Below are 24,686 nucleotides of genomic sequence, written 5' to 3' on the forward strand. Positions count from 1 at the left end.
TACCTTTCACGGGAGAATGATGGAATCTAGCCTCTGACAATGAGTACTGAAGAGATGTGAGGAAGAGAAACAGTGCAGTCTGGTGTAGGCCAGCATATCGCAGAATAGTCCTTTAGAACTGGACTGTGAGTCTCTCTCCTAGTCCTCAGTATTGTGGTATATAAGGAATGGAAGCTTGCCAAAGAGCTCTAGAATTAATGCCTATAATCTGCCAATTTTTTAAAACTTTGTTAAATACTTAAAATATAACTAAAATTCTAAAAAATACCATATTATGAAATGTTGAAGCAACTCACATTTTGCTGAGAACAGATAAAAGACCAGCTTTCAAAGTTATTCTCAATTTAAAAATTTGTTCAGGGGGCCGGCCTAGCGGCACAGTGGTTAAGTGTGCACGTTCCACTTTGGTGGCCCCAGGTTCGCTGGTTTGGATCCCTGGGATGGACACGGCACTGCTTGGCAAGCTATGCTGTGGTAGGCGTCCCACATATAAAGTACAGGAAGATGGGCAAGGATGTTAGCTCAGGGCCAGTCTTCCTCAGCAAAAAGAGGAGTATTGGCAGCAGATGTTAGCTCAGGGCTAATCTTCCTCAAAAAAAAAAATTTGTTCGAAAGTACAGTACTTAAACCCGATAAAGTAGTGCAAATTTCTAAAATATTAGCTCAAAAAATTAAGCTTTTAGTATTGGGGAAATGCTAAAATATTGCCTGAGAATAGTTATAAAAACCACATTTACTAATTAAAAAAAAAGATAAACACTGCCAAATGAACAAAAAAAGTAGTGCAAAATATTTTTTTCCTGGACAAACTCTCATTTTTGATGGTGCTCCTTACTGGCTTAGAGAGTACCTGTTACTGCGTGAAATAGTAACAGAAGCTGTGCCTAAGGTTATTTTTGGTTATGCATAACTTAGCAGGAACATTGCTAATGAGTGAACGGTTTTAGAAAAAAATTATATTTTAATGTATCCAAAATTTATTTTATAAAATTTTATTGAACATTTAACATGTGTGAGGATACAAAGAGGTAAAAGCATAAACCTTACTGTTTAAGTTTACCATCTAGTAAGAAACATATACAGGAGCTTTAATCCAAAATAATCTATTAATTGAGGAAACAATACAATGTATGCAAACTGGTGTCATGATAAAGGAAAGCAAGACATTTATTTACAGATTCTAAAATGAATAACATAATAATATTGTATTTTAGGAAAACCAACCATTCACAGTAAGTGTTCAGTCAAGCTTCTTACTAAGCTGCAAACAAAAAGAATCTCTTCTGGCTAGTTAAAGCAGAAAAGGAATTTATTTAAAGATTAGTAGGGAGCTTACAGAAGCTCTGTTAAGGGTCAGAGAGCCAAACTTAGAAGATATGAAGACATGAATCTCAACCACGCTTTGGAAGGATCTCCAAGAAAAAGTAGACTGCTATCACTACGCAGCACCTAGAACCATCAGAAGCTCCCACCACCAGCTGTGCCAAAAGATAAACTTTCCTGCCCACAACTGCCACCTCATGTTGCTCTCATGCAATTTCAAGTGCAAAGTGTATGACTGGTCACATACCTCTACCTTAGCTGTGAGTGGGATGAGAATATAAATTTTCTGGCATCCACTTTGAGAAGCCAGGACTTGTAACATGGGAAATTATCAAAATGTAGGGAAACTGTTCAAAAATGTTGGATGGTCACAAATGATGAATGTCTACTTCATTAAGTCACTGTTATTTTATGTTATGCAGAATTTGAAAATAAATCACTTAATCATGTCATAGTTTTTATTTCACAAAAATGTAGAAAACATTTTTGTCTTAACTCCAGTGATTTCCAAATCAACAAAATACCAATAAGTTTATACAAATATATGAAACAAGAGTATGGGAAACATACACACCATTTTTGGTAATCCAAACAGTTCTGCAAAAAAGAATGGTAAACAGATCCAATATTTTTAATATAGCTAAAGTAGACTTTAATGATCAAAACTGCTACCTAACAATGTCATATTCCAGATTAACAGAAATTTACTTAAGGAGAGTAAATTTTAACCAATTTTATTCCAATTTTAACAATTAAAATAAAATCTTAAATGTACTATGTACTCATCTGCTTAATAAACAAGGTATACAACATATAATTTAATCTTTTCTTAATGGCTCAAGGTCACCATTATAAACAGAATGCAGTGGTCATGAGTAGCTTAAAGGCTATTTAGCACTATAAATTAACCAATTCTTTCACTCAATTTTCTCATAACTTTGACTTACAGTGTTGCTGTCTCCTAAATCAACAGTGCCTCTGTACACTCATCGGCCCCAAGATTGCCTGTCCTATCGACATTTACCTGAAGATGGTCAGACTAGCTAGCCTTACTCAACATTTATTCCTCTCTGTTTAACACACATCATCTGCTATCTCCTTTGCAGAGGTTTCTAATGCTGTCCAAATAAATTAAGACAGTAACAGAGGAATGCCAGAATTTTGGATTTTTGCAATCTGATTTAAGAAAGCATTATTTTTATATCATATACTGTACAAAAAAGGGAAACTATCTACTGTATAAAAATTAAAATACAGAGCGGGACACCCTTCCTTTAATTGGAATTGATCACAAATCAGAGACCTAACTGTTGGAGTTAAAAGATTTACTTTTAGGTTTGTGTCTGCTCAGGTGATCAGCTAAAAATTATCAAATGCCCATCAGATAACTGAAGTATTACCATACTAAAATATGTACTAGAATTGTTCAGCTTGCTGCCAACTTGAATTTCTGTTATAAAAGTTGTTTTAACCTACTCAACGGGATGGAAACTTTATTTTCTCACTTCTTATGCCAAATGTTATAATTAAAGAAAAAAACCTATGCCCAGGGCTACAGCAAACTACAGTAATCATATCATCTTTGTACCTTCCCTGTCTTCCAATATGACCTTTCCTTATGATGATTTCAATGTCCCTTTCTAGACCTAATTTCATAGTATTTATATTCTCAGCTAGTCTCTTTTTTTTTAGCTGCTTTTTTCCTCCAAATTCCCCCAGTACATAGTTGTATATTTTAGTTGTGGGTCCTTCTAGTTGTGGCATGTGGGATGCTGCCTCAACATGGCCTGATGAGGGGTGCCATGTCCACGCCCAGGATCCAAATCGGTGAAACCCTGGGCCGCAGAAGAGGAGCACATGAACTTAACCACTCGGCCACGGGGCTGGCCCCATCTGACTAACTCTTGACAGGGTATTTTAGATTGACAGACTGATAGACTGATAGAATTTCAGGTATCATGATAGATGGTAGAGTAACTGTACATAGGAAGGGAAGCTTTGTTTAGCGCTCGCATGTTATCATATCCCACGTTGCTGCCTAAACGTCACATTTTCCTTCTGAGGACTCGAAAGAAATCTTGGGATAGCCTCAAAAGACATTTAAAAGACATTTGTATGTGGCACATTACAAATTTTAACACTATATTTTCAATTATATTTTTATATTAAAATATATTAATTATATTTTCAATTATGAAAGAAAAGTATGCTTATTTTAGAAAATTTAGAAAACAGAAGTTAAAAGAAAAGTTCCATCATTCTAGATATATTTTACACATGTTCTTACGTAAACTCTAAATTTCAATGCACATAAAGTTAAACTCTTGGCAGTGAAGAGGGGGAAAGAAGGTCACTCTAGTTAGGATAGCACGAATGAGGGAAAAATAGATATGAGATGAGGTTAGAGAGGTAAGGTGAGGCCAAAGGTGCAAGCAGGGTTTTATACTAAACCATTAAAGTTTTTCTGTGTACTTGCTTTGTTTTGGGGAGGTGGTAGGTAATGGGATAGGTAAGTGGTGCAATCAAATTTATTTTGGGAAAAGTTCACTCTAGCTTTAAGATGAAAAACAGACTGGAATGAAGAAAGCATGGACACCATTAAACTAATTAAGAGAAGATTACAGTAGTCTAGTGAGAGATGAAGAAACTGGATGGAGGCAGAGAAGATAAAGGGAAGTGGGCAGACTTAAAGAGATTTAGGAAATAAAATTGCCAAGATTTGAGGAGGGATTCAATTTGTGTGTGACAGAAAGGAAGGTGTCATGGATGAACCCTAGGTTTCTAACTTGCATAATCCAACAGATGGCAGTGCCATTCACCAAGATAGGGAGCACTACAGTAAGACAGACAAAGTTTTAGGGGGAAAAGATCATGCTTTCATAGTTAATATTTAGATGTTGAAGAAGATATCTATATCAAATATCTTTTGTTTGCCTCCAGATCTGCTCTCTATCCTTCACTGTTTAGTTTATCTGTATCAATAGGCAACCTCAACCACTAGCTTCCCTTGGGTTCAGTCAGGGAAGCCCTGGCAGGTGGTTAGAGAAAGACAGGAGAGTAGAGTGAAGTATTTATTCCCTTCGATTCCTCTCTGTGAGGTTGCATTGGACTGTGTCCTTCAATAGAAGGGTATTGTCTCAAGATTGTCTTTTCTTTGTAATTCTCTCCTGAGTACCAATAACTTCTACTCCTTGCTTGCCCTGGCTAACAGTCTTATCTCTTAACGTTCCACTATATTCCAATCCCTTTGTGAATAAACTCCCTCTGAATTATCCAAACTCGAATGTGCCACCTGTTTCTTCATAGATGAGAGACATTGATACTGACACTGACAAATCACACATCTAGAGAACATGTTAAATAGGCAATGAGGTCTGAAACTTAGAGAAGTTTGGGCAAGAGACATGTATCTACGAGTCTTCTGCATTTAGGCAGTATGGGCATGGAATGAGATCACTTATGAAGAAAGTATAATATGAGAAAAGGAGAAGATCTTGGACAGAAACTTGACATGTGGCAACATTTGTGAAGTTAAGAATCAGATGGAACCAAAATATTGGACAATGATGATGCTTAAGACTAAGGGAGAGTGAGTGGAGTTAAAAAGTTTGAAGATTCATGTGTTGTTGGGAAGGAGTGTATGTATGTTAAGCTGACTCTTTAAGTTAAGGATACACAGTAAGACATTTTATTGGTATATTAAACATTTTATATAGACCTGATAAGATGGTAACTACCTTATCAAAATATCCTCCTCACAATAACTTTAAGAAGATCACACTCTTGTGGCAAACTTTCCTAAAACGTTAAGGAACTTGTCATAACCAAAGGATTAAAAGCAGAATGAACACCCCCCCTACCACACACACACTTATATATATATATCTCTATCTGTATCCCCATCCTTAAGGAAAACACATACAAGACTGTTTATTGTAGCATTCTATAATAATAAAACACTAGAAATAATCCAAAATATCCATCTCATTAAGTGAATGGATAAACTATAACGGAGATAATGTAATATTACATAATAGCACTTGAAATAAACTAGAATGAAATAACTCAGAAAAATCTCAGATACATAATGTTGAGTGAAAAGAGAAAGTTGCCATTTATATAAAGGTTAAGACAAGTAAACCAACCCCATATATTACCTATGAATATATACACATGTATGTAGTCAAGACACAAAAAATGTACGGCAATGACCTCTTTCCACGATCACAATGGAGTAACTGGACCTAACTTAACCTCCCACTGTAAAAAATTGCAAAACTGAACAAAATATATGAAGAAAATGTTTTCAGACATTCAATATCAAATATTGCAGGACTGTGATTCCCCAAGAAGTGAAACAAATGAGGTGATCCCTATAATTGCCTGGCTTTCTGACTGAAGGCAATTTCTAGACTGTGAGTGCAGGGAGGGGGAACTCAAACAGTCCCATGGAGTTGAGCTGAGGAAATGGAAATCAGCACTGGGGAAGGATGAAGCACCTATAAGTTGTGAGATTATTCCAAAAAGAAGGAAGCTGTACAGAAAAGAGCTTCAGAAATCTACACAAGTCCTCTTGAGACCTCACTGAGTACTAGTCTGTCACTGCGTAGAGTAAAACTCCACAAAGTTTGACAAGAATGACCAGGAAATTGTAGGTTCAAAGAGCTTACATACAATGAGGAGACCAGCTGGAGTGGAGAATCCTGTCATCACTTGAGGGCATTCTGTGGAGACCCCAGAGAAGTCAATGCCTTAGTAGTAGGGCTGAACTGGAATGAAAGCTATCTTATACCCACCCTAGAACAGCTTAAAACCTGGACTTGAAAGGATCATGAAACTGATCCACAAGAAAATTAACTCCCTGACTGAACAAAGTTCAATCCTCTTTAAAGAAAGAAACAGAATCCAGATACTCAACAAGGTAACATTCACTATATCCAATTTCCAATTAAAAAAACAATCACTAAACATGCCAAGAAGCAGGAAAATGTAACTTATAACCAAGAGAAAAATCAGTCAATAGAAAGACCTAAAAGGCTAAGATGATGAAGCTAGCAGATAAGGATATTAAAACATGAACAAATGATGAGAAATGAAGACATTAAAAACAAAAAGAACTGTAACTTGTAGAGTTAAAAAAACACAATATCTGAAATAAAAAGTTCCCTGGATTAGACACTGCAGAAGAAAAGATTCACAAACTTGAAAATTTACCACAGAATGGAAGACTGAAAGCCTACAGATCAGAGAAGCAAAATTAACTCCAAGTAAGATAATCAACACACAAACTCAATCTCACACCAAAAGGACAATACACTCAAATTGCTGAAAACTAGTAATAAAGATAAACCTAAAAAGCAGAGAAATAAGTTACATTATGCATAGAGGATCAAAGATAAAGAGGACAGCAGACTTCTCTTCAAAAACTACGTATGGTAAAAACATGTCATGCTTAAAAGTGCTGATAGGAAAAACAACACAAAACAAAACAAGTGTCAACCTAGAATCATTCTCTTTCAAAATGTAAGGTGAAATAGAAATTTTTTCAGACCGAAAAATTCAAGCTCAGAATTCATCATTGGCAGACCTATATTACAAGAAATGTTAAAGCAAGTTCTTTAGGGAGTAGAAAAATGACACCAGATGGCATCACAGATCAATACAAAGGAAGGCAGAATGTTGGGAAGGGTACATGAATGGATAAATATAAAATTTTTTTCCCTCATTCTTAAATTTCTTCAAAAGATAAGTATTTAAAGCACATACAGTAACAGCGTAGTGGGGTTTAGCAAAATGTATGATGACAGCAGCACAAAGGATGGGAAGAGGTAAATAGAAGTATACTGTGAAATGATATAACATTTGAAGTTAACTGTGATAAGTTAAGCACATACTGTAAATCCTAGAGAAGGCACTACAAGAAAAAATAATTCAAATGATGTATAGTTATTAGGCCAATAGTGGAGATAAAATGCCATATTAAAAAATGTAAGAAATATTATCAAGGATAAAAAGGGACACTCATAATAAGAAAGAAGTTGATTCATCAAAAAAACCCTAAGGATCATAAATATGTATGCATCCAAAAGCAGAGTTTCAATTACGTAAAGCAAAATCTTTCAGAATTTAGAGCAGGAACAAAGGTCGCTATACTAAAATCAATTATATTTCTATATATTTGCAACAAAAAATTATAAACTGAATTTAAAACCCAATTTACAATTGCATCAAAAATATGAAATAGATAGGGATAAAGTTAACCACATATGTGGAAAATGTGCACATTGTAAACTACAAAATACTGCTGCGAATACTTCTCAGAGAAATTAAACAATTATCCAGAAACTGATAATTTCCACGCATGCAATATCAATCAAAATTCCCTCAGGCTTTTTTTTTTTGGGAGGAATTTACAATGTAATTCTAAAATCACACAGAAATGAAAAGATCCCAGTACAGCCTATCAATTGTGAAAAAAACGAAACACAAAGTTGGAAGACTCATATTAACAAATTTGAAAGCTTACTATAAAGCTATAATAATCAAATCAATATAGCATTAGCATAAGGATAGATCTATAAATAAATGGAACATAAGAGAAAGTCCAGAGAGACAAATAAATGTTCAACTAATTTTCAACAAAGACTTAAAAGTAATTTGGTGATGAAAAAGTTTTTTCAACAAATGATACCAGAACAACTGGCTATCTATATGGAAGAAAAATAAACTTTTATCTTCACCTCAAACCACACACAAAACTTTACTTTAAATGGATCACAGACCTAACCATAAAAAATAAAACTTAGAAATTTCTGGGGAAAAAAGGGAGAAAATCTTCATAACCTTGAGTAAGCTAAGATTTCTTAGGTCACAAAAAGCACAAAACATTAAAAAAGAAATCAATCAACTCAAAATTAAAACGTTCTCTTCCTCAAAAAACACTGAAAGTGAAAAGGCAGGCTACAGACTGGGAGAAAACATTTGCAATGCATATATGTCTGACAAAGGACTTGTATCTAGAATACATAAAAGAATTCCTAAAATTCAACAAAAAAAAGCATGGGAATGATAAAGTCAGGATAGTGGTTTCTTCAGAGGAAAAATATAAGGAATCTTGATTACATCTATGTTTAACTTCTTTAAAAATTGCTGGGTAGTGGGTACACAAGCCTTTATTATAATTTTATTTATTCTTTGCTCCATGCTTAAAATATTTATAATTAAAAAAGAAAAAGTTAACCCTATACCTAAAGAGAAAGCTTAATTCATAGTACTCCATTAAATTATCATAGTCATTAAGACATTTAATAGAGGATTTTTCCCCATGTCTTATGCACCTATGTTTAATTGATATTAAGGGAGGACACACATATATATGTAAAACTGGAGAAAAGAAAAAGATTCAATCGTATTTCTAGTTTCCTACTAGCCATTCCTACTTGGATGCCTAAATGTTTCCCTTATCACTTCCACAACTTATTAAAAACTGGAGTTCACTGATCTTTCCCCACACTACGACTCAAGTTCCTCTATTTTCTTTACTGGTTCCATCATTTTACAAGTCACAAGGATAGCATATTGCTTAGAAGCACAAGCTCTACACCCAAACTCCCTGGGTTCAAATCTTGACTACTATTCTAAAATTGCCCCACCTTGTGGAAGTTACTTAATCTCTCTGTGCCCCAGGATAAATGCTGAATATACATAAGGTGCTTAGAGTTAAACTGGGCAGATAGTCATGCTCAACAAATGTTAGTCATTCTTTTTTATCATCTTTTTATGGCTACTATCACTATTATTACAACTACATCCTGACTCATCTTTGTCTCTATCAAGGAACGTACTAAGTCCTGTGGACTGTTCCCTAGACAATCTGACCTCTCCCTATTTCTGGTCACCAGTAGTGGAGGTCTACACTACTACAGCCTTCTTCCTACAACCCTTCCTTTTCTTCAATTTCTCTCCATTTCAACTGTACACTACTGTCAGATTGATCTTTATCCTTTTCCATAAAATCCCCTTTCCTGTGGCAGAAGCAGTTCTATGTGGCCCTATACAAGGGAAAAAAGTATTTCACAGCAGGTTTCCAATTGATGGCTACTATATAAAGTATGGTGGTAGAAAGTCTCAAGGTTGAGTTTTAATCCTACAAATATCAAAGCAAGCTGTATTTATTACTATGAGAGAGGCAACAATATATTATAAATTGCCTTTGAGTAGCATTAGCAGTTCCCTGTTATATCAGCAATCACTCCTAACATAGTTTGAAATTTAATTTAGTATAAAAATCACCAGTCTTTTTTGAGTAATCACTTACCTCTTTGGACCCTAGTCTCTTTTGTTATAAATAAAACATTATATAAGTGCCATCAATCTGTACTCCTAGACCCCAAAAGGTAACACTTAATTGAGCACAACATTCTTTCCTGATGAGCCCAGAGTAAGCATAGTTATCCAGGAAATTAATATCAATGGAGGAACTGGCAGAGGTGAACCTATATGTCATTTTGAACTATATAATCTCTGAAAAGTTCTCCTAAAGGTTTGTGAGTCTATTCTAAAGCTATACAAATCTACGTAAAATTCTTCTAATTTAAAATTTATAATTCATTTGAGACTACTTCTAGAAATCTAGAAAGCATTCTGAAACCTTTAATAAGAATCATTTTTGTATAGCTTCAAAATAATTTGATTTAAAATTTAAAACTGTATTTTTAAACAAATTTCATTGTGATATTTCATTAAGAATTCATACTTTGGTGACAATGCATTTTGGAGCACTACTAAAATGGGCCCAGAAATTTGATATGGGCACACAAAAGTCACACAGCTACTCTATGAAAAGTAGGTCCTGGAAATTTGAATAAAATGAAACAATTTATTTTTTCAATGTTTACCTTTTTTCTTCTTTTGCTCTCAGCTGTTCTTCCTGTCTCAAAACTTGAACCATTATAGATTCAAAAACTCCACTTGTCAAGCCTGCCAAACTTCGCGGTGTTGACCGACGCCTTGTTGAAGTACATGCAGTTCCCTTCTCATCCTCCAATCCATAATAGCCTCTAGATGTAACTGCTATCGTTGTCTTTTCTCTCAAGTGCCTTGGAGAAGAATAAGTCAATTCACAAGGTCAAATCTTCTGGGCAAGCAACAAACCCCCTTAACCAGCATCTTAAGAATCCCTTTGGCTAACTACATAAAAGGTATTTAGTTAAATCTTACTTAGCTATGCTCCAGATTTTGATCCTCCCTACATAATTTCTAATTTTCCTTATTTACGCCATAAAATTAATTAGTCTGTATGATAGTCCCTTCCCTACATTTAAAAACATATAAAACCAAAGCATTAAAATTAAGGACTAAAGCACTATCTCTTTAATGGAAAAAAAAAAGTTTATTGTTTGCAAAGTTAAATGAACTTATCTTTATATCTCTTCATACATTTCACACTACCTATCATTGGTATGGGGAAATGTACGATAATACAAAAACATTTTGGAGGAGAAAATTTATGATAAACACTTTGAATAAATTATAAACAAATGAATATACAATATTCATATACATACAATATATAATATTAAGTTTTAAGTATTACAATATAGTTGTAAATTTGGAAACCTCTGACTAAATCATAAAAAGAATCTAGGAACCTAGATTTCCTCTTCAAGCTTGCCACAAATGTCTCCCTACTCTACGATATTTTACTAATACACTAAGCTGCTAATTTAATGCTTAAAGATATTGATGAAAAAATTTCTGTTTTCTTAATTATCCATAAACCCCCTAAATGAATCTGAAATGCGATTAAAACCAATTTACATTTTAAAAAAGAAACATTAATCTTATAAAGTTTTTAAGTCTCGACTAAAAACTGACGTCTGAATTTGTATCTATATAAGGGTTAACTGTAACAAGCATCAAGGAAAATATCTGCTCTTCTACCTTTGTAAAATATGCCAGTCTCTGAAGGTTTTGTACATGTTGTTTCTATAATGGCAAAATCAAGTCATAAGCATTCAATATGCTGGATAAGCATCTATATAAATTAAAAGTTGACCCTGTAATCATATTTTCTTGCTTTCCTATAGGCTTTAATATAAATAGGATAAAGGTTCATCAAAACATAAACCTTTATGGCATGAAATACAATCAAACTCCTGTCCATCTTGGACTATATTCACAGTGGTTTATTACTCTAAGTTAGATAACTTTACAATAATCTTACTCTTGGGCCATCTAGGTCCCATGAATGGTATGACTGCAAGGTTCTACTGAACTGTGGCACTATTATGTGTTTCTTTGTTATAAGGTGATAATATTTTAACTGATTCAGCTTTAGAAAGGGCATGAACTTTTAAACTGGTTTACCAGTAATCCCAAAGAATTTGGGCTAATCTATCCATTCTGTTTCAGGTTGTGATTCTTTTATGCTAGTAGCATAGATCCGTATGATAGCTAATTGGGCTGGGAGTAAGGGATGTGGGCCCAAAGAAAATAAGCTGACTGACAATAAAAGGTACTGAATGGGTACACTTGGGTTCACTTTAGGATAGTGTTCTTACTGGTGAACTAACTGGTTCTGTAATTTTAATTACTTCTTCATCAATACTAATGGAAGAGAACATAAACAATACGACACTGAAACATGATCACATTTCAGAGGTCACAGTATATGCAGGGCATTGGGGTTAAGGAAAGTTGAGGGAAACAGTAAGTCACGTGGCTAAATTATGTAAACTAATTAGTTTATAGAAACTAAACTTTACTCCTTAAGTCTTATAAGTAGAGGAAATGAAGTTATAAACAATTTTTTCAAACAGTATTTTCTCAGAATAAAGACCAAAGAGAAATTAATATCCTCTATTACTTATCAGAAATAAAAATCTATAAGCTATCATTCATAATTAAAATACGAAAAAGAAAACTATGATGTTTCCCTTCTATCGACACACAAAGATTAAAAAGGCTAATATTACTCAGTGTCAGACAGGGTCCAAGCAAAGAAAAATTATCATATGACATTAGTCGGTGTGTAAAAATTGGCACAGCCTTTTTGGAAGCCAATTTGGTAATAATCATTAAGATTTAACACGCACATAGCCTCTGACACATCACGCTTCTAGGAATTTATCCTATAAACATATTTCCACAACTGTGAGCTAAAACACACACACAGCATTATCTGTTATTTACAAAGAACAACCTGGGAGCATAAATGTCCATCAATACAAGACAGATTAAACAAAGTAATGCACCACAAAATGGAATACCAATCATCCATTTAAAAGGAATTAGGTAAATCAGTATGTACTAACTGTAAAAGATGTCCACATTATACTGCTAAATGTAAAAAGAAGTTTCTGAACAAAATATATTTTTTAACCCAAAAGGAAATATATATATATGTATATGTGAACATACATATGGCACCAAGTAGTGTGTGTGTTTGTGTACACATACAAGTTCAAACTCTCACCTAGCCTATTACAATCTCTTCACGACAGGTCTCTTGGCTTCTACTCTAATCTCCCTACAGGCAGTTCTTCATGCAGCAACCCAGGTAATCCTTTTAAAAGATAATCAGATCATGTCATTCCCCTGCTCTGTCTCCTCTAAAACCTTCCAGTTAAACTTAAAATACAATCCAAAGTTCTGATGGCCTATGCAACCTAGTGTGATATGGCCCTCATCTACCTCTCCAGACCTCATTTTCTAACACTCTGCCCTTAGCTCTTTGTGGTCTGGCCACACAAAAGTCTCCTTATTACTCGCAGTCACACCAGCATCTGCTTTGCACTTGATCCTCCTTCTGTAAGGCACTCTTCCCCCAGGCACTATCATTTCATTCAAACCTCTGTTCAAATGCCAGCATATCTGAGAGGATTTCCCTGATCCCATAACTAATAAAGGATCCCTGCCACTCTATTCCCTTACCCTGGTTTCTTTTTCTTCATGTTACTTACCACTACATTGCATTATATAATTATCTATTTATTTGGTAATTAACCATCTCCCCACCAGAATGAAAGCTCCAGGAGGATAAGAACTATGTTTTGTTAATGGCTGTATCTTCAGAACCTCAAATACCTGATATTTGGAAAGACAAAAACCAAGCTATTTTTCATTTTAAATTCACACACATAATTCAAGTTGAAAAATGCCAGTCATCCATTATGGTCCATAGTAAAAGAATCTAGATTAAACATTTGTTACTAACTACTTGAGTTTCATTTATCAGAGAAAAAAAATGCAATAAAATAAAAATAAAATAAGCCTCACCTCCAGATAAGAATTGTAGATAATTAATCAATGATCAAATAATGATTGAAATAACTCTCCCTTTCTAAAATTCAAGCTTTTTTCCTATGAAGAAAATTATTTCGTGAAATCAATGACAGTTTGAAAATAACAGATTGGTAACTATAAGCAAAAGCTAAGCAGTAATTATGGTTGACTCATAATAGTTTTTTCTTTTTTCTTTCACAAAGCATGAAAGGGTCTTTTCTGTGTTGTTAATACATTCCAAATCAGAATTCAGAGGCTCAATTCTGTTTAAAATTATTAAAATAAGTATCAAGAAGGAAGTAAATTGATACTAAGCTTTACTTACGGTTAATATATAGACTAACACTGGCCCCCTACTAAAAACAGATATTTAGGAAGGTTTCCATTATTAGGTGATTTTGTTTTGCTGTTATCAAAACAATGTAAATGTGTCACCAATAAAACTTGGATCCGCACAATTAAAATCTGGAAACAGAATTATCCAATGTGCTTAAAAATATTCTAAATGAAGAGGTTCAGTCACTTTTTTAACCCATTTACTTAAAAAAACATTAAAATGTAACTACAGTCCTCAGAGTCCTGGCAAGAAAAAGATAATACTAAAAAGGAGATATGTTTAATAAAGAGACTGTTTACAAATGTGCAGGCAAGGTTAAGGGAAACTAGGACAGGATGGTGAAGCCCTCCTGGGCTAGGCAGGGAGCTATTATTCTAGGACCAACAGGGGACGAAGAGGAAATAGAGGAATCAAGAGAGGTGTAACTGTAGAAAAGCCCAGACAATGATGGAGCATAGTTACTGACAAGCTGCAGCCAGCAAGGAGGAAGTTGTTAGAATAAATATTCCTACTTCTCCATCCTCCTGTCAGTGCCTGCCACTGAGACTGAACCCAGTCAGACACCAGGGACAAGGCAGACCAGCTGATGCAGTCCTTAGAATTCAGCCTCGTGGGGCACAGGGCACAAGGGCTGAAAATGGATTAGGAGGGGCAAATGAAGATTATCCAGCACAGCAGAACCTTAGTATTAGTTTTCAAGAGCAACTAATTGAAATTAGGAAAGACGGAACTTTTACTGGTGGATTTCAACAAAAACTTCTGCATGTTTGATAGATAACCATCATGATGTAGTCTGCCCAGCTTGCAATGCCATTCCTCTCTCTGGATTTATATATTTTTATGAGCTCTGAACTATAACAGTCATTAAAACCAAGTACTAAAATAAACCTAACTTAAAACAAGCCTGTCAAATAGCTCTAACAGCCAATATTAAACCAAGATTTTCAAAACTAGAAGTATCACAATGTCCTCACCAAAAATAACTTTTTGTAACATTAATAATGTTTAAAAATTATTTTTAAAATATGCTTAATCTCTCAAGTATGTTTCACAATATATAAAACATAATAGTACAGAAGTATCCATATATGATTTATAAATAAATATGCATACACTGCGGGTACACATTAAAAATTTTTTCTGCTTGGGAAGCCAGATCATAAAAGTTTGGAGACCACTGCTTTTAATCTGCAGCTATATATTCGATACCCAAAAAAGTTTTCAGAAAAAAAGAAGTCTTCATACCTATAAAAAAAGGCATTTATCACAGGTTCAATTTGCTTACTTGATCTTCTTTACCTTCTATTCTCCCAGTTTTTACTCTTATTCTCCCTGCATTTTTAACTCATCTGCATCCAGACCTCCAGCATCTTATTTGATTCCTTCATTTACTCTAACATAATTCAGCTTCTTTCAGCTATTCATATAGATAACTAGTTGGGACCCATCATACATGACTAACCTCTTCTCTTATCTCATCTCCCTTGACCAATTATCTTTCTGTCTCAGGGGCCCTACCTATCTCTTGCAACTCAGTCAAAAGCTCCTTTACTCCTATATCTTCACTACTAAGCACTAACGGAAAAAATCACCACCTTGTAGTCAGTTATCCAACTGTAACCTAAACTGGACTCAATCTTGCCTAAGATGACTTCTTTGAAAGAAGTCAACTTCCTCATTGGGTCCCCATAACAGCAATTTCAAATGCCATCATTATTCAAAAGCTTCATCCCACTACTCCTCATCACTTAGTAGCTGACTTTGCCCACCACTTATTTCACAGAGAAAACGGTAGTTTTTAAGTACGAGCTCCATTAACTTCTCGTTTCTCAAAAAACAAAATTATCTGAATGCAACTTTAAAATTTTTGCAGTGAAAAATGTGCCTCCCATCCTCTTATCAAAAATTAATCCTGCCATAGGTTTTCAGCATGTGTATTTCATTAATTATCTTCTACATCTTCAACCTCTACCTGCTAGTTGCCTTTAACATAAAAACATGTCCAAGTTTATATTAAAAACAAAGCATTCCTGGGGCCGGCCCCATGGCTGAGTGGTTAAGTATGCACACTCAGCTTCAGCAGCCTGGGGTTTGCTGGTTCGGATCCTGGGTGTGGACCATCAAGCCATGCTGTGGCAGCATCCCACACAGAAGAACTAACAGGACTTACAACTATGGATATACAAGTTTGTATTGGGTCTTAATGGGGAGAAAAAAGAAAAAAACAAACACGAAGATTGGCAACAGATGTTACCTCAGGGCCAATCTCCCTCACTGAAAAAACCCCCAAACCATTCCCCTTGAAAAGAGTCACATCTAAACTGCTGGTGCATTTCATCTTTCATTTACACCTCAATCTAGCATTTGCCTGCACCTACTCTACTGAAATCACTGTTCCTAAAGGATCTCCTAGTTATGAAATTCAAATGATATTTTTTCAGTTCTTATCTACTCAACTTCTGTATACCATCTGATTACACTTTTGCAAGAACTTGACCTGTACTTTGCAGAAAAAACAGTTTTGGATCACTAGAAAAGAGTGGAGAAGGAATACTAATTAAGAAAAATATTCATTCATGTTATTCAAATTCATTCATTCAAAATATTTACTAAGCAACAGGGATTCAGCAATGAACATGCTGATGATTTGCATATATTGAAATGAAAAGCATAAAAATCAAAGATGACTTTGATATATTCAAGTTGAAACAACAGTGATACCATTGAAAAATTGTGAAAGTTGAAAGAAAAATAGGAAAACTGGGAAGGAGATCTGGGTTAGAAATATACTTAGTTTTTAACATTTTGAGATAACAGTTGCACAACCAACTGGAAAAGTTCTATGGAAAGAAATATGAAACTAAAACAAAAGGGAGGGCTCAAGATACTGATTTGAGAGTCTTAGTGATAAAGTCATAAAAAATAAATGGTCTCTCCACAGAAGAATAAATATAGGGAGATAAGATCTGAAGGCATAATTTTAGGGATTATCCACAGTTATATGGAAAAATACAGCCAAAGAAAAGGAAGACTCTAAAGATAAGTTAAGAAATAGTTTGTTAAGAAATAGCATAATAGAGGCCAAAGGAGAAAAGTTTTAAGCACTAAGTGATCTGAATTATTTAATTCTCCAGATAGGTGGAGAAAGGACTAAGTACAAGCCAGGGATTAGCAAGAAGGCATTCATTATTAAAATTCATGAGGGCAACTTCAATAAGGGATTAACTACACCACCTTATAAATTAAAAAACCTTTCGAGGCCTTAGTTCATATCTGAAGTGGCACCAAATAAATGACCTAATTCCCAAAAGAACAACTGAAGACCACCATAACTAATTTTTTAAAAACCAAAAATTCTGCTTAGAATAAATTTCCATTTCTTGATTTTGTCTTCCTAACTTAAGGAAGGCACAAAAGTAAATGTAAAATTTTTATTTACAGAGAAATGGTATTTAAAAAGGGCCTTACCAACCTCAACAACTTCTATAAGCATTTTCAGTAAGTTAGGACTGCTCTACTGAACATCTTACTACCATTACAGCTATTCCTTACCATACAGAAGCAATCAGGAGTTCTCAGTACAGGCAGAACAGAAGGCTTTCTAGGTCACGAACTCTCAAACAGTCCAGTTATGTTCATGTTCCCCAGAAGGTGCTACAGTTGTGACAAGTCTGCAAAGTGGGCAGGTAGAGACCTTGGCTTCCTGTTCTTGGCCAACTCCTCCAATATCTGCCAAGTACTGATGAGGCTTTAAAGCAGCAGATCCAGGACACTTTCAGATTCAGACAATGGCACAAAAACGAAAGACGGGAAACGAGGGCAAGTCTTGCCCCTGCCTACCTGCAATAACTCGTCATAACAAAGAGATGTAGGGACCTGGGAAGAGCTGAAGACATAAATGAAAATTAGGAGGATGTGGCAAGTAGATATCGTGGTATCCACAGAAAGTAAGTACTGCTACCAACTTCTCTTTTCAACTTTTATTTCAAGAATTGGAAGAATATCATTCTTATTCTCCACAAACCAGTAATTTCTATTGTTCTCTCACATGTTTCTTATGACAAGTGACCAAAATATGCATGCAAATGCTGATTCCACTGCAGTACTAAAAATTATACTATTAAAAAGTCTACCAAACTATCAAAAAATATCTTATAGAAAAATGAATACATGAAAAAGTTCATTTCTGGAAAACTCAGAAAAAGAAAAATCATTTGACAGAGCACTCATTCTACCAGATATTAAAATGCATTTTAAAGTTACAATAATAAAGAAGTTTAAAACCATAAGATAAGTAGCTAGACATACCAATACCACAGTGGAGACAGTCCAAAAATAGATCCAAGAATTCAATGTATTATAAAAATGGTATATCGAAGCAATGGAGAAAAGTGATGCTGTGACAACTGGCTGGACATGAGGAAAAATATAAAGCTGGATTTCAACCTTACTGCTTAACCAAAAGAAATTCCAGACAGATCCATTCATTTGTTCATTCATTCATTTATTCTTTCATTCAATATTAATTAAATACTTATAGGTAGTGAACTACGTGTTGGCATCAACGCTTATTAGGCAAGACTCCTGCCCTCAATGAGCTAACATGTTATTAAGAAAATACACAAAAATTGAGTAAACAAATACATACATATGTAAGTTCTAACTAGAAGTTACATACTGTAAGTTCTGTGAAAGACAGTCAAGAACAATTTCTTTGAGGGAGTGACAGCAGGAGAAGCCAGCCATGATAAAAGCCAACCAACCAACCAACCGAAAAAACCCTTGAGGATAGTGTTCTAGACAAAAGAAAGAGCAAATATAAAGGCCCTGAGGTAAGAATGGCTTGGCAAGTAGGCAAAGAACAGTAAGTCAAACTCCCTACATATCCTAAGCGCCAGTGAAATGATTTAAGCAGGGTACTGACTTCTCTTAATGTACCTCTTTTGTTCACTCTGGCTGCAAGGCAGAAAATGGACTCCAAACAAAACAAAATGACAAACCAAAAGTTCGGTTTTGAACACGTTAAAATTTGAGACAGCTATTAGACACCCAATTGAATAAAAGAATCTAGTAACAGTAGTAGCTTCTTAATAGTAGGGGACCAGGGAACTCGTGAGAGAAAAGAGACTTTTTTTTAAGATTGGCCCTGAGCTAATACCTGTTGCCAATCTTTTTTTTTTCTTTTCTTTTTCTCCCCAAAGCCCCTCAGTACATAGTTGTATACTCTAGTTGTAGATCCTTCTAGTTCTGCCGTGTGGGACTCTGCCTCACCATGGCTTGATGAGCAGTGCTAGCTCCACACCCGCAACGTGAACCAGTGAAACTCTGCGCTGCCAAAGCAGAGTACGCAAACTTAACCACTCAACCACGGGGCCGGCCCCAGAGACATTTTTACTGTAGTATTTCTTGCACTATGTAATTTTTGCCACCAGATGTACACATTATTTAAATTAATAAACTATAATAAAACAAACACTAATCACTGCATTGCTAAACAAAGTGTGTATAGTACAGTTAAACTTCAACTATTTCCTCTAGATTTTTACAAGTTATATTTTATATGCATAATTATTTTCAATAATTTATATTGCAAATATCAATCCTATCACCATAGGTACCTAAATGCTCCTTCCTCCTTGAAATCTTTTAGGATTCTTTCCTCGCCAGCCTCTCTCTCAGATAGAAAGGATTCTCTCAATCCCTACAGCTCTTGTCCAAAAGCAGCACAGCACAGTGATTACGCATCTGGACTCTGTAGCCAAATAGTCTGGATTCACATCCAGGTCCTGCCACTAACTAGTTCAGGCAAATTATCTTTTTTTTTTTTTAAGATTTTATTTTTTTCCTTTTTCTCCTCAAAGCCCCCAGTACACAGTTGTATATTCTTAGTTGTGGGTCATTCTAGTTATGGCATGTGGGATGCCGCCTCAGTGTGGCTTGATGAGCAGTGCCATGTCTGCGCCCAGGATTCGAACTGACGAAACACTGGGCCGCCGTAGCGGAGCGCGCGAACTTAACCACTGGGCCACGGGGCCAGCCCCTGGGCAAATTATCTTTTATGCCTCATTTTGCCATTTGTAACACAGGTTATGTAAATCATTAATTACCACAAGAGTTGCTGTGCAGATTAAATAAGTTAATATAGTTAAGCCCTTCAAACAGAGCAACATACAATGGCACTTAGTAACTGTTAACTATTACTAAAATTATGACAAATAAAATGTAATTTCAAAATTTCTGCTGGGCTTTTGTGTAGTAAAGGCAGCCAAGACAGGTTCTGTTGCTACTCCTTGCTCTAGACTTGCAAATTAATCATGAGTACTGTTGAAAAAGATAGCTATAAAACATAGTAGAGTAATGAAAATATTAGAAAGCTAGCTAACTTGTATGATTACAAACATTAAAATATATTTTTAAGTATCTTCTTACTATAAATCTTATAAACACATCATGGCATGACTGATGGTTTCAACCTACCTCTTAATGAGTTAGGCTAATTTTTAGTAAAAGCAGTCTGTCATTTTTTTGTTAGGAGCCAAACAAAGCAAAAGACAGCTAATCTACAAGGCAAAAAAAATAAATTTTTAGAAGAAAAAACTATAGGGTCAAAAAACAAAAACCACACTACAGGGTCCTATTGTTCCCACTGTTATCCTGTTAGTGTGCAGTCTCACATGTAACAACATTCATGTGTAACATTTGATTAACAAGCAATACCAAATCTAAGAGGTCATAAGCAGGATATAAAACTGTATATATGGCAAATCCAAATTTTGTATTGAATTTTTTTGTGTGAACAAATAATACATATGTATATATACAGATGAGCTAAAAAAGGCTACCAAGTGATCACCTCTGTCTGATGAGATGGGTGATTTTTTTATTTTAATTTTTTGACCATTTTCTACTTTTTTTCTAAATCTTCTTCAGAGCATGTAGAACGCCTAGCAGAATATTTAGCATATGGAAAGAAATGAATAAATGTTAACTATTAGTAGACAAAGGATTTAAACGAAAAAAAATTAAAATAGATCTCAGTTATCCTATAATTTACATACTCTTGCCATGAAACTTTTTTTTTTTTTTTAAAGATTTTTTATTTTTTCCTTTTTCTCCCCAAAGCCCCCCGGTACATAGTTGTGTATTCTTCGTTGTGGGTTCCTCTAGTTGTGGCATGTGGGACGCTGCCTCAGCGTGGTCTGACGAGCAGTGCCATGTCCGCGCCCAGGATTCGAACTGACAAAACACTGGGCTGCCTGCAGCAGAGCGCGCGAACTTAACCACTCGGCCACGGGGCCAGCCCCATGAGACATTTTTTTAAATTGTTTTAATTTAATTTTACTTATTTTAGTTTTTTGAGGAAGATTAGCCCTGAGCTAACTGCTGCCAATACTCCTCTTTTTGCTGAGGAAGACTGGCCCTGAGCTAACATCCATGCCCATCTTCCTCTACTTTATATGTGGGATGCCTAACACAGCATGGCTTGCCAAGAGGTGCCATGTACGCACCTGGGATCCGAACCGGCAAACCCTGGGCCATGGGAAGCGGAAGATGTGCACTTAACCACTGTGCCACCGGGCTGGCCCCTGCCATGAAACTTTAAAATAAGACTTGACTATAACTAATAACTTTTGACTTAAATTTCACTACCAACCAAATTCCCTACCATGGAATTAATAAGTAGAGGAAATTACTAATGTACTGGCAACTGCACCATAATCAGGGATTTAGATAAACTGGAGGATATAAATGGTTCTCATACTTGTTCAGTACTCTGTGGATGACCATGAAATATTGTCATATTTAATTGTTTCTAAAAACCTTTTACTGGGCATGTTATGTTATCGATTTTAAGATTATGTTCTTATAAGTATCTATCTGTTACAAAGTATCTATCTGTTACAACAGACTTGGGTTTATAAAAAACAAGTTATCAAATTAAGCATAACCAGCCAATACTGTCAACATGTGTTTAACTTTATTAATTATATTCTTTTTTTGGTTATTGGCAAACAAAGTTGTTGAAAATAACTTGGTAGATAGAATAACTTAAATTGTTAAAATTCTGTACTTAACATAATTTTTTTCCCTGAGAACTGGGAGAAGACTGAAATTATTCAACTAAAGAAACGAAACAACTAAGTCCAACCCAAATTAGATATTTAAATCTAGCAAATTATCTAAATTATTTGGCAAAAGAAAGTACTTTCTCTTCTTTCTAGCATTACTCTAGGATTTCTGCTTAATATAAAATAAATTTTTCCAGATATATGTCTATATAATCCTTCACTAAATCTTCTACCTAAGACAAACAAACTTACATGCAAAATTAAAATTGAGAAAATTAAGGGATGAAAAAACAGCAAACTGACATTAGTCTTCTCCTCTAATTCATCTCATATATATGTGCCTTGTAATTCTCTAGCTTAAAAGCTTTTAATATAATAATTCACTAATACGGAATATCAAACTCTTTTGATTATTCCTTATTACACAGCACAGCATTTTAGGTTCTCTATGACCTGGCTACATAATCTGGCCCTCCCAGTCACACCTGTCACTACTTTTCTATATATAACTACACTCTAGCCAAACTAAACTACTGGCCATTCCCTAGCTATATAAAGTGGCTTTTTTGCCTTTGCACTTTTGAGCACGCTATTCTTGTTGCCTCAAATGACCTCTACAACAACTTAATGTATCAACTCCTATCTTTCCATATTCATCTTTGAATCCCGCTACAGTGCCTATCAAATAATAAGCACTATAAATGTAGGATGAATATAATGAACTATACCTGTCTGTCTTACTACATTAACCATATACTACTTTCTGTTATGCTTTTAAATACTGTATGCACTCCTTAAAGTAGGATATGGTATCTGCATTCAACTCAACAAATATCTACTGAGATTCTCTTCACTCGAAGAGCCAGTTTCCAGAGATACGAAAATGCATAAGACAATAAAATTTACTAAGGCAAACAGACATACAAACAGATGACTTCAATTATCATGGTATTCAAAAACTTCAATACAAATCATATAAATCCAAAAGGTGGGTTCTGTAAAAACAGAGGAATACATCTAACTTATGCTGAAAAGCAGAGGGAGAGATGTACAAAGTTGTTTTCCTGAGGAGATGACAAAATAAGTCTTAAAACATAAGAATTTTGACTTGATGTAACTGAATATTTCGTTTGATTTTTTCTTATGCTTATTTATTTCATTAATTCAAGAATTACCAAACTATTATGTATGCCCAAGACTCTGGAGATGCAATGGTGGATAAGACGTATCCTCTACTCTCAGGGAGATCACAATACGGAGAGGGAGACGGATACATCCCTAACATTTTTTTTGAAGTGCTATAAACAGATGCAAAATAAAGAATCATGGAGTACATGGAAAAAAGCAATTAATTCTGTATCAGGCTTCAGAGAGGTGGTGAGATTTGGGCTAAGTTTCAAATAATAATTAGAATTTCAACAGACAGAAAAAAGAGACTTCTACGTAAAGAAAAAGGCATTCCAGATGTTTTCAAATTGTTCTGAATTTGATGAAGTTAATTGCCAATGACTGTAAATGGAATTCTAGAGAAAGTCAGTGTCTAATTCAACACGTGTCACTTGCAAAACCAGAATTAAACTCACTTTACTCACAAAAGTATGACACCCCTACTACAGTAAGTCATACATTAACTCTTCCAGAGTTCTAGAATACTGAGCGAGCTATTTCCAAGACATTTTTCTTCTAACTTAATACAGAGCCAAACCATTACTTAAAGATCAGAGTTAAATAAGTCTCTTTAAACATCTAATAGTATAAACATGAGCATAGTATAAGAATATTTATCTTTAGGTACTATTCAGATTCTCTGTTATTTCTGTTAAAGCCTTAATTTTTTCTTCATTTAGTTAACTGGAATTTTCTTCACTTCAACCAAACATCAACATCATCATAACTTATTGAATACTTGTTAATTCTGTAGTTTAAACCTATGATTCTTTTTGTTTTGTTTTGTTTTTTACTGAGGAAGATTCACCCTGGGTTAACGTCTGTGCCAATCTTCCTCTATTTTGTATGTTGGACACCTCCACAGCATGGCTAGTGAGTGGAGTAGGTCTGCACCAGGGATCCAAACCCACGGATCCCAGCCACAGAAGTAGAGTGCATGGAACTTTAACCACTCAGCCATGGGGCTGGGCCCTAAACCTACGGTTCTCAACCTTTTTTGGATCTGTGCCCTTCTGCTGACCTAATAAAGTTTTGCACCCTCTTTCTAGAAAAACTAAAATGAGCACGCACACACACACACACACTTTTCCACACTATATGGGGGGGGCAGTGTGTTAGAAGTCTGCTTAAAAACTCTAAACCTTATAAAGGCTTGGAATTCATACTTAGCTATAAAAGAGAAATAAAATTTAAAAATCAACCAAAAGGCTACAAGGTCAGTTAATATACTAATATTTTACCTGATATAGTGCAGAGCAATGCTATGAGAACTAGCCCTAGATCTCTTTCCATTTCTTCCAAAAATCAAATGGGCAACACTAAGAATAGTATTATTATCCACAGCTGATATATAATGTAAGAGCATACAAACAGGTTTAAATGGATACAAGTGGATGGGAATAGGACCCAGGGTCTTTAACTTCAGGCTTTAAAAAGTTTTGATACTATTTAACATATTAGCCCTATGTAACAGGGATTACTCACAGAATTAACGCTTTAATACA

At 34.9% G+C, this 24,686-nt stretch overlaps 1 protein-coding gene across 4 annotated transcripts in view; it reads right to left on the reverse strand.

Annotated features, from left to right (window-relative positions):
• Positions 1-24,686, reverse strand: part of KIAA2026 (KIAA2026 ortholog) — a 105,526-nt gene that overhangs the window by 69,871 nt on the left and 10,969 nt on the right. For 3 of the 4 annotated variants that reach the window (XR_006889048.1, XM_046664165.1, XM_046664163.1), the window contains exon 2: positions 10,221-10,421. The exons of the other annotated variant lie outside the window; for it this stretch is intronic. Coding sequence is in view for 2 of the 3 variants with exons in the window: in XM_046664165.1 (XP_046520121.1) it covers positions 10,221-10,421 (201 nt within the window). In the remaining variant the exon portion in view is untranslated. The remainder of the gene's footprint in view (positions 1-10,220; positions 10,422-24,686) is intronic. 4 annotated transcript variants of the gene reach the window in all.

Source organism: Equus quagga, chromosome 6 (genome assembly GCF_021613505.1).
Source record: "Equus quagga isolate Etosha38 chromosome 6, UCLA_HA_Equagga_1.0, whole genome shotgun sequence".
Classification (NCBI taxonomy): Eukaryota; Metazoa; Chordata; class Mammalia; order Perissodactyla; family Equidae; genus Equus; species Equus quagga.